Below are 11,776 nucleotides of genomic sequence, written 5' to 3' on the forward strand. Positions count from 1 at the left end.
TTAAAGCAAAATTCAGTTTGAATAACAAATTTGCCTTCTGCATCAGTTTCATTGTGTGTGTGTCTGTCTGTCTGTCTGTGTCTGTGTGTGTCTGTGTGTATATGTGTGTATGTGTCTCTGTGTGTGTGTCTCTGTGTATGTGTGTATGTGTCTGTGTGTGTTTGTATGTGTGTCTCTGTGTATATGTGAGTGTGTTTGTGTGTGTGTCTGTGTATATGTGAGTGTGTTTGTGTGTGTCTGTGTATATGTGTGTGTGTATGTGTGTGTCTGTGTATATGTGTGTGTGCGTGTATATGTGTGTGCGTGTGTATATGTGTCTGTGTGTGTGTGTGTGTGTGTGTGTGCACACGCGCATGTGTATATAACTTACATCACATAAACGTGAAGCGAGACTACCCATTGACAGTACGGTAGAGTAAAACAGGCCTTCATAGGCCAGCGCTATGGCTCAGTGTGCATTGTGTTCTCTCTCTCAGGGTACCTATAAATAAATACCCTCTAACTTTGTTTCCATAAAGTATTTTTAAAAACTCATGGTAAATTCATAAGAAACTCATATTCCCCGGGTACGTTTTATTAATCAGGTTAATATGTAATATTTTCCACATTGATTAACAATTAGACAAACTTCCTGTTCCCTAAAGGATATTATATAGAGCATGGTTCTCAAATGCGTCACACATTAAGATCACCTGGAGAGTTTTTGAAAATCGCAATGCTAAGGCTGCACCCAGACCAATTAAATCAGAATCTCTTGGGGTGAGGACCAGCCATCGGTATTTCTTACAGCACTCCAGACTGTTCCGGTGTGTAGCCAAGATTGAGCATCACTGGTGTTAAGAATTTGGGTTTCAAGTTCCTCCTCTTAATCCTTTGTCCCTCTCACTAGTCTTCCCCTTCCTAACAAGCAGTACTTTTGAAATGCACCATAATGATCCTGATCTCTTACTTAGGTCACAGATAGAGATCTTTCCATAAGAACTCTAAAGTTTCCAGTTTCTAAATCAGAAAGCCACCGCACTGTGCTGAGATTTCCAGGGAACGTGTTGGCTTTTTTGTCACCCATTTCCATCATGAGAAACATGTCCTTTCTTTCAGGTATACTGTACAAAGGAAACGGGGAAAATCAGTTCATCTCTCAGCAGCCTCCGGTGGTCAGCAGCATCATGGGTAATGGCCGGAGGCGGAGCATCTCGTGCCCGAGTTGCAATGGTCAAGCCGATGGGAACAAGCTTCTGGCCCCAGTGGCGCTAGCCTGTGGGATCGACGGCAGTCTCTACGTAGGGGATTTCAATTACGTCCGGCGGATATTCCCTTCTGGGAATGTGACAAGTGTTTTAGAGCTAAGGTACGTCTTTCCTCTCTTGGGGGTTTTAATCAGAGACAAACATCGTCCTTAAAAACAAAGCTGGATTAGATACCCTACGCTGATTTATTTATTTAAGCGTACACCCCACAGTTTAAAACTCACTCTAGAAAGAACAGAGTCCTTAAGTAGAGATAGAAGGACGATAATCTATAGTATTATTAAGGGGAGAAAGAACAGAAAGTGTACGGAAAACAGCTTACTCGCCCCAGTGATCTTTCTGCGAACTGGAAGGTAAAGCCACGTGTATTTTTAATCATTTCAGTTTTCCTTAGGGTAAATACGCAGCACAGGTATCCATCTTTCCTTTCACAGCAGCTGAAATGGGGCCTGAGACGTTTTCTCTGGAACCAAGACAAGATAGTAAATGAGCAGGAGTGTGGGACATTCAGTGGGGTCTGCCATTCGGTGACCAGAATGCAGACAGTCAAAAGGGCATGGCGCTGTCCTGACCTAAGTGTGATTGTCAGAACCAACCAATTCTGACAGCAGTTTGATAAGATTTTGCCTACAAAGTTCATTGCCAGTGTTTTCTCAGCTCGCCGTTTTCCATACACGTAATTAAACCGCACTATTGATCTCACTATATTTCAGAAGCCTTTTCTAACTCTGCTTTCTTTCTTTTTTTTCCTACCTTTCTTTTATCTGCTTCCACCAAGAAATAAAGATTTTAGACATAGGTAAGCATCCCGCTTAAAGGTTCTTGCATATTTTCCAGTGTCCTTTTCATGTTTCAATGTGACTCTCTGAAATTGTTTTTTAATAACACCGTCTTAAGAGGAAACTCAGAATCACAGAACATCTAAGGAATTAAAGCTGCTTAATTGGACAGTTATATAACTCACTGCAAAATATATTGTGTGATGGAACTTCAGAAATATTTTCAAGTTGGTTCATTAAAAAGAAAAGTCTTGCCATAAAGAATTTCAAATGTGCAGCCACTGAGTTGTATAACCCAAGCCTCATGAGACAGAAAAAAATCTGAAACACAGCCAGGTTTAAAGAGTAGGATAATGTGACCAGAACCCAGGACAGATCGTGCCTTCTTACTGGCACAAAGCTGGTTCAGTTCGGGAAATGACTTGAGAAAAGTAATCTGAAAATACTGTACTATGGTAAATTTTTGTTTGTTTGTTTATTGTTTTGGGACAGGGCTTCTCTGTATCCCTGGCTGTCCTGGAACTCAGAGAGCTGCCTGCCCCTGCCTCCCTAGAGCAGGATCATATATATATATGAGATCAATTAGAACATACCGCTGAACTTGGAAGTTTCCTCCTCTGGCCTATGATTCGTAATTTCCCAAATTGGAAGAGTTACTAGGTTCGAGGAGCAATGTCTTTTGTGCCATTATTATGAGGAGAAAGACTTTCTTCAAAGCAAAAAATGAATATAGATAACCATCAGCCCAAAAGTTTCCATATCCCGTTGGTGCGTGTACTTGCCTGAAGACGCTTCATACAGTGAACCCTTGGGATACTTTTCTAATAGCCGCTCTTTAAAGACAGGAGGAGGGGAAAAAACAGAAAAGCTTTAAACTGCTTTAAACGAAAGCTAGTGAACGCAAGGGTTAGACTTGCCAGATCTAGTTTGGCCATTAAAATATCCAATGCGATCATATGCTAAACAGGCAGTGGTATTTTACCAGATGTCTTAGATGAGTAGGTCAGTAACTCACCGAAACCGTTGTGGAGATTGACAGCCAGCAAAAAGCAGAGTCCCGCCGACAGATGTCTGACCATTGCAGATCAGAGAACCCAGGCACGGCCCCAGGACCCTCCCCTAAGATTCCATAATGCTCTTACACTTTCCACGTGCTAAAGATCAACACTGAGTCTCCCCGGAACGCTGCGCATACTTGGGGAAGCCCCGACAGAGTATCAACACTTTTCTGCTTGTTTTCTCAGTAGTCATGAGAGGAAGAGGAAGGACAGACAGTGGCATGTAAAAACGCTGCAGGTGACACAGAAAAGACTGTGAAAGCCTGCCTTTTAACACGCTGACCAGTATGCCAGGCACCGTGTCAGATACTTTGTGTACGTTATTAGAGAGCCGCACAGTAATCCCTCAGGTTACACGTGAGGTAGGGTCAAAGGGCATTTCATCCCATCACAGGATTCACAACTGAGGAACGTGAAGCAGATTTGAACCCCTCTTGTGTGCATGCTCTTTCCTCTGTATTATACCTCTCACGGTTAATATGTTCCCTGTGGCTAGGTTTCTATAGGGAGATTCCCTAAAAAATGAAAAAAGAAAAGAAAATGGCTAGACAACTATCACCTCTGAAAAAAGAATGTCTGTTTGGACTTGGGAGTTGTTATGCGGTGGAATATGAAGTCGGTATATACCTCCTCGTGGCATTTGGCAGTGATACTGTAATCCCCCTTGCCTGTCCTCTGTCACTTCCTCCTTGAGTCATTCTGACCACAGTTGAGCTTCTACATTTCCTTTCTGTGCTCCTGCCCCCCGGGCAGGACCTTTGCAATGTGAATCGCCACTGGATGAGCGTTAAAACTGTTAAATGATCGGTCCCCATGTGCGAATGGTAATCTATGACAAAGCTCTCAGAGACTCTCATATAATAACAAACTAGACATGTGTGTGACCAGCTGACATCATCAGCATTATTTCTTAACATGTCATATCTCATGGACATGGTTCTTGGCAGAAAACAAAACTGGGAGATACCAGCATAATCAGGAAGTTTCCAGAACGTGTTGATATTTGAGCTATATCTAAAAATAAAATCTGCTCGATCAGGACAGTGAGAAGAAAGGCATTCACAGGATGGGGAAACAGTGGAGAGGAAATAAATAGATTGGGATCTAAGACAAAGTGAGCAAGGTATTCCAATCAGGCCTACTCAAATAAAGCAGGGGTTCATGTGGGTAACAGTGAGGTGTGGGTGAAGCCAGTTAGGATCAGCTTGCCGAGCGTCGCTTTGAGCTCACTGAAAAAAACTGTCTCAGAGTGGGGAAATGGTTTAGGGTCATGAACAAGTGTCATGTTCAAAGTGACCTGCTAGGAATGTTAATGTGCTTGATAAGATCGCTTAGGAAGTTAATGCGCCAGACCACGAGAGTCGGCGTGCCTGAAGAGAAGGCTGAGCAGTGAAGTCGGCCGTAGGAAGCCAGACTGAGTGGTTAGAAAGATGAAGGGAAGCCTCACCCAGTGGCACTCCGATCCCAGCGCCGGGGAGGCCAAGGCACCAGAGCACTGCAGATTTATAGCCACCGTTGCCTACACAGTGAGGAGAAAAAAAATGGAAAGGCAAAAATGTAGCAAACATATGAGGATTTTGAGCCCCATTCATTAAACAGATGATGATATCATCGACGAAATTAATGTGTGTTTAATAACTATCTGAAATGACCTGAGAGAGATCCAAATATTTAAATCCATTAGAGCTTCCTTATTTTTATGAAATCACTTCCAAGCCTAGTGACACAGGCCTTTCATCCTAGGTACTCAGGAGGCTGAGTCAGGAACAGCACGAGTTCAAGGTCAGCCTGGGAAAGTCACTGAGACCCTCTCAGGAAAAAAAACAAAAAACTGCGTAGAAAAGGCTTGAGCGTGCGTGATGACTCTGCAGAGGAGCGCTTGCCCGAGTGGGTGAGGCCCTCCTTTCCATCCTCAGTACAAGAAGAAAGACATTTGTTTAAAGGAAAGGATGGCAGAAGGAAGGAAATGGAACTCAGGAAGAAAATGAACTCCTGTCAGCAATGCCCTCCTGTTTGCCAGCCTGACTTACGTTACAGAGCAGTTGTGAGCGCCTCAGGAGCAGGCAGTAGGAAGAAAGGAAATCACAAAATGCGCCTAATTCTACATATAGGAATGGCACTGTCAATTATAGAGGATGCGGTACACATAGAGTGCATGCTTCCGGTCCTCTTCCTGTGCCTTGTGCACCATAAACTGTCATTAATTATACTAATGGAAACCCTAATAAAAATACTGGCCAAGAATATTAAGATGCTGTCTTATTACTTAAAGACTCAAATAGGATGCTGTCATGCCAAGTTCTTAAGTACTTCTAAAATATTCTGTAGGATGGAATTCCTTGCTTATAGTTAGTCATGCTCGGGTATCGTTTAATATGTCTCTTAAGTGGGGATACTAAAAATGATTGTAAAATGGGTTTCTGTTTGATATTCTAAGCACCGCCTCTCTGATGCTTACTACTTTGCGAACAGACCCCTTTAGTAAGACAGTAAATTTTGGCTTACCCCTGTTCAAATTCCTTTAGTTTCAAATGAAGAATTTTAAGCAATCACAGTTTACAGTCATCCGGTCTTCTGGTTACCATGATCTAAGCAGTGTCGCTTTTAGACATAAACAGAATTTGTTCTGCTTCTTCTTATGCCCTGCGTGCTAAGAGCTGTGGCACCTTCCCAGTGGAAAGATAAAGGTGTTAATAGTGTGTATTCTCTGTGCTGTTCTCCACAAGTCTTCCCTCCTCTAAGGTGGCTGAATCAGGAGAACATAAATGTACCCAGCCCCCACTGGCCCCTGGATCTGTGTCCAGTTGCAAGGTTATAGGAAAGATGTCTTGATAACTGGCATCTGGGTCATCCGCATGAGTTAAGAATCAAGGTGCAGGGTTCAGGAGATGTCGGCTCGAGCTCACGTCCTTGCTTTTTGCTGTTAGTCTCGATCGCCATTTTAAACTCTCTGAAACAGCAAAGTCTCAGACAATCAATCCCGCAGAAATGCTCTCCGTTTCTACTGTTGAACACAGATTTCCCCAAAACTCGGTCTTTGTAAATCCCTGTCCCTTGCAGCCAACTGCAGACGGCTTCCAGTCAGCATGACCACAGATTACATACTAGAGCTTCTCATCTGAAGCTCACAGCCCCTCTGTACCAAAACACCAGCCCCTCCATGACCTCTGGGCCACTAGAAAGCAGCTGCTAATGCACCCGGTCAGGGAACGCTTGAGGTGGCCTGAGTCAAACCCCTGCTGTATTTGTGATTCAGAACTCCTCTGTCAACTGTCAACTAAAAACTCCCAAACTCACTTTTATCCTAGATTGTTTTGTTTTTGTTTTTGTTTTTGTTTGGGGAGGGGGGTGTCAGGGATTTTTACTTAACTTTGTTTTTAGAATTTTATACATAAGTGCCGTATTTACATAATTTCTACATCTTCCACTTACCAGTCCTGTGCTCCCTCAGTTTTGTGACTTCATTATTATTATGTGCGTGTGCGTATGTGTGTATTTATGCGTGTGTGTATTTGTGTGTGTGTGTGTGTGCGCATACTGCTGAGTCCATACTGTGTTATTCATATGCACATGAGTTTAGAGCCAACCACTTGGGATTATATAACCCATCAGAGAAGCTCATCCATGAAGAAAACTGATATGTTCATATTCTCTCCCTCCCTCTGTCCTACCTCCCTCCCTGCCTTCCTCCCTTCACTGGTAGACTGTAACTCTTCTTCTAGGTGTCAGACCATGTAAAATATCCCCATCCATGTTGTCATGTCAATTGGTGGTATCATTTTTGTTCTATTTTAGAAGCCCTGTGGAGATGTATTCCCACCTACGTGATGCTATGGTCTAAGGGTAGCTTTCCCAGCTGAGACTGCACCACCACTCTTGGACCATGAGCTCTACCAAACTATTCTTAGACAGAGGAATTGTGTGCACAGTGAGACCTTACACTCATCAGATAAAGATGTGCCGCTTAATTCGCAAGTGTCTGTGTCTTCAGGACACTGAGGCAAACTGTAATCCCAGCACAGCAGAAGTAGAGGGAGTAGACAATGAGTTTGAAGCCAGGCTAGGCTACAGTGTGAGCTCAAGGCCAGCCTAGGTTATATGATGAGACCACGTCTCAAAAGAAAAAAGAAAATGAAGCCCCTGTGTGTCAAGGAAGAGAGGAGATTAATTATCCAGCAGATCTACTCCCCAACACTCAGATAGCCAAAATCTAATGTAGCAAAATGAAGGACATAGTTAGAAAGTATGCATGGGTCCTGTGACTTTGTTACAATAAACCTTGGAACAACTAAGAGACATCTTAAGATGATCCCAGACATCGCTCTAATACTTTAGTGTATCCCAAATTGCTCATTCGTCAGCAGAAATAAGCAAATTTGGATCTATTTACATTCTGAGACTTTCCCCGCCCCAACATTTTCAGGAAGCAAGTCAGACCTCTTAGCATTATGAAAGGCATATTGAAATGTCACATTAGACAGGACAAGAGTAAATAATTAAGAATTGTGGGTTCCAGCTTAGTGTGTCTCCTATGCTCCCCTTCCAGTGGGAGAAACTAGCAGAAATTCTAACCTGTTGTTGTGAGAAAAGCCTCTTAGACTAAACTACACACATTCACCACTTATAATAGCCATGAAACGAGAGGTGGTACCGTGAGACTGCTCACTATGAAAGCAGGAGAGCCTGGAACAAAACCTCCAGCACCCACGGGAAAACAGTACTGAGGGGCAGAGGCAGGCGGACCTCAGGACCTCCCTGGACAGCTCTTAGCTGACTTTTCAAGCTCCAGATTTGGTGGAAGCCCCATCTCAAAAAAAAAAAAAAGCAGAAGCAGACATAAGAAGAAGGCACCCCTCATCAACACACACATATGCGTGCATACACCTATGCCATACACACGTGCAGGAAAAATAACTAAAAAGAACATTAGGGAATGAGAATTGTTTCCTAACAGTTTAATAATTAGTAATAAAAATCTTCTGTACCACTTTTATAATTAAAATGTTCACATTAAGGCTTATACTACATGTTTTTAATAATTTTTTGAGATTATAATATAATTACATAATTTCCTCCTCTCTTTCCACCTCCAAATTCATATGAATTCCTCCTTGCATTCTTTAAAATCAATGGCTTCTATTCTTTAAGTGGTGGTGGTGGTGGTGGTGGTGGTGGTGGTGGTGGTGGTGGTGGTGGTGGTGGTGGTCGTGGTAGCGGTGTGTGCACGTGCGTGCGTGCGTGCGTGCCTGCTCTTCCCTGGGAAGACTGTTATTTCTCCTGATCTCAGCCTTCCTCAGTTGCCTGTGGTTCTTTGTGGGGCTGAGGCCTCACAGGCTATCCCCATGTTACGTTAGCATGTCTGTTGATGCTACCCTTAGGCAGCCATGCTGATAAGATGTCAAGTATATACCATCTCTTGACATTTCCAAGAGACACAATCTCACATGTCCAGATACAAAACAAGGGGAAATAAGAGTTTGGCTCTTTGTGTTTCTAAGGAGATGGAAGGAAGAGAGAAAGGGGGCACGAGACAGAGAGAGAAAATAAAGAACCAAGTTCATTATCAGAAGATACATATTATTTCAGAGGTCCCATCCTTACCATCCTCCCTGAAAAACCAAGTGATTTAAACTGCTTTTAGCCGTTTCCAGAACAACCATATTGGCACACGATCTAAAACGTCTGCATTCCTAAGAAAGCAGTGTTGAGAGATTGCCTTCTGCCTTGAATGTGTAATCTCATTTAGCCCCAGAGGTCTGAACAGACCTTGTATCAGCACCATTTGCTTTTCTGGATTGTGACAGTGCAACTAAGAAGGTCACGATGCTACCTTTGCAAGGTAGCATTTGTTGTGGTTGTATAGCAAAAGCAAAATAGGAAGCTGGTCGTCTGTTAAGTCAGTGGAGAATGTGTCAAAGCAGTCGTTCCCTGGAATAAACTTCATCTGTCCACTGAGGGGAAATGGAAAGAACTTGCTTCTTTGACTTAGGCTCCAGCATAACTCCAGAGCTAATTGTCTTTAAGAATGGCTGTTCGTAGGGACTGAAGAGTTGGCTCCATAGTTAAGAGGCCTTGTTCTCTCAGAGAACCCACCTTTGGTTCCTCATCTCCAAGGCAGCCCCCAACAGTCTGCAACTCCAGTTCCAGGGACCTGACACCCTCCTCTGGCCTCCTGCACCAGGCATGCACATGGTACACACACATACTTGCAGGCAAAACATCCATACACAAAAATGTAGAACACAGTAATGATCAACTAAATTAAAAATAATGATTGGCGGTAAGTTGTTGAGTCCTGGACATCAAGCCAGAAAGGAAACTATCACAGACTCAAACATAACCCATGTCAGAGGTTTGCTACCTCAGATCCCATCACAGTCTCTTAGGTTACTGTCACTGACCCTGGTCTCTGTGTAGCCTGTGACAGTGGCCTCCAGTTCATAAGCACTGGAGCCTGGAGAGTGTTTAGTTTCACCTTTCAGCTCCCTCTGTGTACGAGGGGTGGCTCTCTCCTAATGTCTGCCTATGAATCTTTTTACAGTAGCAACCCAGCTCACAGATACTACCTGGCTACAGACCCAGTCACCGGAGATTTGTACGTTTCTGATACTAACACCCGCAGAATCTATCGGCCAAAATCACTCACAGGAGCAAAAGACTTGACCAAAAATGCTGAAGTGGTTGCAGGCACCGGGGAGCAGTGCCTTCCCTTTGACGAGGCCCGGTGTGGGGATGGAGGGAAGGCTGTAGAAGCAACGCTCATGAGTCCCAAAGGTACTGGAAATTATCAATTTAGGCTTTGCTTTTTACTTTACTTTGATATTTTATTATATTTGTATGTGTGTATATTAAAATATTATATTATATTTTTCATATATAAAATCCATCTAGTACCTGATTGTTTAATGCAGAGTCTAACGTTCTCAAGTTATCGCCAAGTATGTCCTAGAGAGCTGCATCCTATCTACTGTTTTAAAAGCCATTTACCATGTAGCTGCTGGAAGCTAGGTCGATTTTTACAGTAAATAAGGTTTTGGATCGTTTAAAAACAAAACTCATCATACAACTTTTTTCGACTTTTCAAAGACTGAGGCGGCACTCCGTCATTCATGTCACGTCCTAGTAAACTTCAGAGCCCTTCATTGTCCTGGAATTTACTTGTCGTAACTGAGTCCCAGGCCTCTGTAAAACCATCGCTAAGCAACCCCGTTAGCTCTCACCCACTTCGGGGCTGTTCAACTTTTGTCTCTATGCCATGGGAAAAAAACTGCTTGCTATGAGGAATTTGGGGAAGTAATGGGCTAAAAATTCTGTGCGATAAAAGCTTTAAAGGAGTCAAGATTGACTCCTCTCCCGCGTATTATGCCCTCCATTACGATGCAGTTCGGTTTGGAAACTTTGTGATTTTCATTATAACCAGGGAGGATTATGTGAGCAGGGGCTGAAAAAAAATATTTGCTATGCTGAATTATTCATATTGCAGATTCCATTGTAAGAAGGTCAGCTAAACGCTAACCCCGGCTCGGGTCTGTCTTTGTTGCAAAGAGTGTCATGACTGTAAGTCGACTCTAATAGAATGTAAGCCTGTCTCTATAACGTACGGCCTACCTTGGGACCGTAAATGTTACTCTGTATTTGAAACCTACAAGTTCCATACCTATGAGGTCCTCACACTTGATAGAGATCCTTCGAGATTTGAATGCTTTGTTGTGTTTCTTTATATACATGTATTTGAATTGTAAATGCCCGTGTAGGGGATTTTTTTCCCCCATCTCTTCTTAAGATTTTACAGTCAGCAGTCTTACCTGCTACCTAACAGCCATTTTATTACCAGGGATAAGCTTTGAATTTGTCACTGGGGCCTAAGGGTTTAATCAAAATTAATCATTAAAAAAAAAAAATACTAACACTCACTTCTCTTCAACAAAGGAATGGCGATCGATAAGAATGGGCTGATCTACTTTGTTGATGGAACCATGATCAGAAAGGTAGATCAAAATGGAATCATATCCACTCTCCTGGGCTCCAACGACCTGACGTCAGCCCGACCTTTAACCTGTGACACCAGCATGCACATCAGCCAGGTACCGTGCTAAGCCAAGCTTTCTGTCTTGCTTCCGAGTGACTCCATTTGCTCTGTCGATGATCTGTCTGTCTGTCTCAAGTAGCCAGTGGTGCTAAGTTCCATTTACACAGGGATGGGAGTGGCTAGGGTACAACTGTTCTGTTGTATATAAACATAGAGTCTTCTGGGGGTCTGCATTTGATGAATTCGGGGGGAAATGCGGAACAATTAACGCTAAGAAATGCTAAGCACGTGTAATAAAATCCCACTAACGTAGCAGCATGCAGATACTCTAGAAAGAACAAAACAGCTTAAATCGCTAATCTTTTGATTGCATGGGCTTCTTGAGTACAAGAGAAAACACACTATGATTAGTCCCGAGGGGCTTATATTTAGAATTAGGAACTTAACTATTGGCCTGATTGAGAACACAATAGAACACTAATGTATTCATAACCTAGAAGCCCTGGCATTTGGCTGTTATTACTACTAAAAGGAGCATGGGTGTTCGTATCTGTTGACTCACTGCATAGAAGCGCATCTGCTGTCTGGCTAAAACCAGCAAATCTTTTCATGCACCGACCGCATTTTTAAATAAGATATTACATCCTACATTTATCTCCACTC

General features: G+C 42.9%; 1 protein-coding gene across 1 annotated transcript in view; it reads left to right on the plus strand.

Moving 5' to 3' along the window:
• The window catches only part of Tenm3 (teneurin transmembrane protein 3), a 603,629-nt gene that overhangs the window by 550,747 nt on the left and 41,106 nt on the right, over nucleotides 1-11,776 (plus strand). Inside the window, exons 21-24 of the mRNA XM_032919375.1 lie at nucleotides 1,099-1,348; nucleotides 2,026-2,046; nucleotides 9,626-9,858; nucleotides 11,014-11,168. Coding sequence (XP_032775266.1) covers nucleotides 1,099-1,348; nucleotides 2,026-2,046; nucleotides 9,626-9,858; nucleotides 11,014-11,168 — 659 coding nt within the window. The remainder of the gene's footprint in view (nucleotides 1-1,098; nucleotides 1,349-2,025; nucleotides 2,047-9,625; nucleotides 9,859-11,013; nucleotides 11,169-11,776) is intronic.

The sequence above is a fragment of the Rattus rattus genome, chromosome 13, assembly GCF_011064425.1.
Source record: "Rattus rattus isolate New Zealand chromosome 13, Rrattus_CSIRO_v1, whole genome shotgun sequence".
NCBI classification, from domain to species: domain Eukaryota; kingdom Metazoa; phylum Chordata; class Mammalia; order Rodentia; family Muridae; genus Rattus; species Rattus rattus.